Genomic DNA, 3,117 nt, shown 5'->3' with positions numbered 1-3,117 from the left:
CAGCCCCTCCTTGAGCAGAGGCCACTCCAGCTGGAAGCAGGTATCTGGGATTTATTTATCTTCTATAATTGAAACTCTGTAGCCTTGAGTGGAGCCCAGTGCCGGCCAGGGCAGGCAGAAAGTTTGGCTTCCTCCATCGCCGGGGGCAACCCAAGCCTCCTGCTCGCTCCAGCTCTGTGGCCGCCACCATCTTTATGAGGGAGTGAGGGAGTGAGGGAGTGATGGTTAATTTGCATATTACTTTTATTATTTAATAATATACCTGTTACATGTTAATATATATTTAAATATTTTTATTTATTTCAGAGAGGAAGGGAGAGGGAGAGAGAGATGGAAACATCAATCATGAGAGAGAATCATTGATTGGCTGCCTCCTCCATGCCCCACACTGGGGATGGAGCCTGCAACCAGGCATGTGCCTCGACAAGGAATTGAACCATGACCTCCCAAGTTCAAAAGTTGACACTCAACCACTGTGCCACGCTGGCCAGGCCATGTTAATATATCCTATATAATAAAACCCTAATACGCAAATCAACCAAATGGTGGAACAACTGGTCGCTACGATGTGCACTGACCAACAGGAAGCAGATGCTCAATGCTGGAGCTGCCCCCTGGTGGTTAGTGCGCTCCTGCAGGGGGAGCACTGCTCAGCCAGAAGCTGGACCCACGGCTGGCGAGCACAGCGGTGGCGGCAGTCTCTCCTGCCTCCACTGCAGGTGTGCGGTAAGGAGAGAGGGGTCCTGGACTGCGAGAGCCCCAGACTGCGAGAGGGATGTCTGACTGCCGGCTTAGTCCTGATGGGGATTGGGCATAAGCTAGCAGTCAGACATCCCCCAAGGCATCCCGGGCTGCAAGAGGGCACAGGCTGGGCTAAGGGGGCCCCACCCCACCCCCAGTACATGAATTTTATGCATCAGGCCTCTAGTTTTTAAATAAAAAATTTAGTGTGAATAGTGGAATTGTTTTATATTTTTGAAAACTTTACCTTCTGGCTTAAAAGTATTCACCTGGATCGAACGTGGAAGTATTTTGTAGTTGGAATAAATTTATGAAAGATCACTCCCCTCAACAACTATTTGGTTATCCCCATGGCTTTTTAATTGTTTCATCATCTTGAATGGTCTGCTCAAAATATATTTCAGCTTGTCTATATTCTGCAATTTATAGTGCTCAAAATAAGACAATCTCCTTAGGTTTGTGGTCAGATCAGTGTTGAAGACAGTTGCAATATTTCTTAAAACGAAGACAGTATAATCATGCTACCCTACGGGGAAATGCACGCATCCCTCGTTTTATGGCACTTCACTTTATTGCACTTGACAGATGTTGCATTTTCTACAAATTGAAGGCAAGATCTCCACTAGCAAAAAGGATTATGACTTGCTTTATTGCGGTGGTCTGGAACTAACTGAACCTGCATTATCTCTGAGATATGCCTGTACTCACCAAAGCAGATCTCAAATCCATCCAATTTCTCCATTCCAGATGATTACCATCCCCAACATATTAAAACTTAAATTTCATCACTTTATTCAAGTTTTCCCATTTGCACGCAGAAAATCTAAATTGCTCTCACAGCCTACCAGGTACTGTATGAATGGAATCCTGCCTTTCTAACCTTTTCCTGTGCTCCATTCTTGCCTTGCTCAGAATGCTGCACACCACCCTGGACATCTCTCCTTCCTTTAGGTGACCAAACCTTTTCCTGTCACACACACTGCATCTCTGGTTGGCGGTCTCTCCCCTCACTACTCTGTCTGGTGAATGCCTACTTAGCCTTCAGGACTCAGGTTAATTATTACTTTCTGAGAAACCCGCCCCTGAAAAACCGCGACCTTCCCAGCCAACCTCCAGCTAAATTAGATTCTGGTTATGAGTTCCGACTCCTTTATAGCGCTTATCACAATTTGTAATTATGTATTTATTTGTGATAATTTAATTGGGGTGTCTCTGTTCCACTAGGTAGGAACTGTGTCTATTCTATTCAAAATTATATCCCCAGGGCCTAACAGGTCTGGCATATCTTACACTAAGTAAATTTGAAAAAAAAAATTAGTAAATTAAGGCCAAAGCCAACACTTCATAAAATACCACAGAAACGTATTTTTTTAAGTTCATCCTCACAGACTATTCCTATTCTAGAAAACTTTTGTGACAAAGAGATAAATCCAAGAGACAGCACAGGACAACATTTTGCTGAAAATATGCACTTTTCTACAGACTCTCATACCTTCATTAGAAATCTAAAGTGTCTGATGCTGGTTTTCTGAAAGCATGGAGCAGGGGGTTGTAACAGTCGAAGTGAGAATTTATAATGCTTCCCAGGTATCCCCATCTCATAATAATTTTCTTTTAAGGTATCACCCATTACTGTTTTTAAAAGTGGTTCAATTAATAGGAGGTAAACAGTCAAATGAATACAGCTGTCCAAATACTGGTAGTTATCATACCTTTTAGAAGCATCTTCCTGTTTCAAGGTACTTTTCTGTTTAGTACCTAAAATCAAAAAAACAAACAAAAAACAGGTCAAGTTCTACCCGAATACATTAGGTTCCAGGGCAGATTCCTGCCCAAATAAAGTACCATCTTTTCCTCTTTTCCACATATCCCATTTCCGATCCTGTGGAATGGGAATCCAATTTGTATCTGTAAGTTAATGACCCCAGAACCGTTCCGGGTTAACATTTATCTCTTTCGGGGTTGAATTTTCTCCTGTAACATAGTTGCAGTGATGCACCCCTGAAAATCTGAGATGTGGGTACTTTTAGGGGTAACCTCTTTCCGACCCCCAAGTAATTCGCGGAGCCCCAAAGCAGCAGAGCGACTGGAAGGAGGACCAGTGCCGGGTTCCAGGGGCAGCTGCCCACGTCTGCCCACGGGGCCCTGGTCACCTGCCCAGCCTGGCGGCCCCAGCCCTAGGCCCCCGAGGCCTCCACTGCCCTCTCCCTCCGAGCCGGAGCACAGCCCTTTTTGGGACACCCTAGATTCTAGGGTGGAACGCCAGGGTAGGGAGCTGGGGGTCCGGCCGCAGGGGAAGGAGCCGGGGGTCCGGCCGCAGGTCTTCCCCGGGAGGCGCGAGGCGGCGGCGGGCGCGCTCGGCCGTCTCCTGCCCTG

General features: G+C 46.1%; 1 protein-coding gene across 1 annotated transcript in view; it reads right to left on the bottom strand.

The window, feature by feature from the left end:
• The window catches only part of RPAP2 (RNA polymerase II associated protein 2), a 96,584-nt gene extending 93,896 nt beyond the window's left edge, over positions 1-2,688 (bottom strand). Inside the window, exons 1-2 of the mRNA XM_015560322.1 lie at positions 2,587-2,688; positions 2,454-2,536 (exon numbers count right to left, since the gene is read on the bottom strand). Coding sequence (XP_015415808.1) covers positions 2,454-2,536; positions 2,587-2,688 — 185 coding nt within the window. The remainder of the gene's footprint in view (positions 1-2,453; positions 2,537-2,586) is intronic.
• Between the last annotated feature and the right edge of the window lie 429 nt (positions 2,689-3,117).

This window comes from Myotis davidii, unplaced genomic scaffold (assembly GCF_000327345.1).
Source record: "Myotis davidii unplaced genomic scaffold, ASM32734v1 scaffold674, whole genome shotgun sequence".
NCBI lineage: Eukaryota > Metazoa > Chordata > Mammalia > Chiroptera > Vespertilionidae > Myotis > Myotis davidii.
Note: the sequence above shows the minus strand (reverse complement) of the source record. Positions and strands in the feature narration are given on the sequence as shown.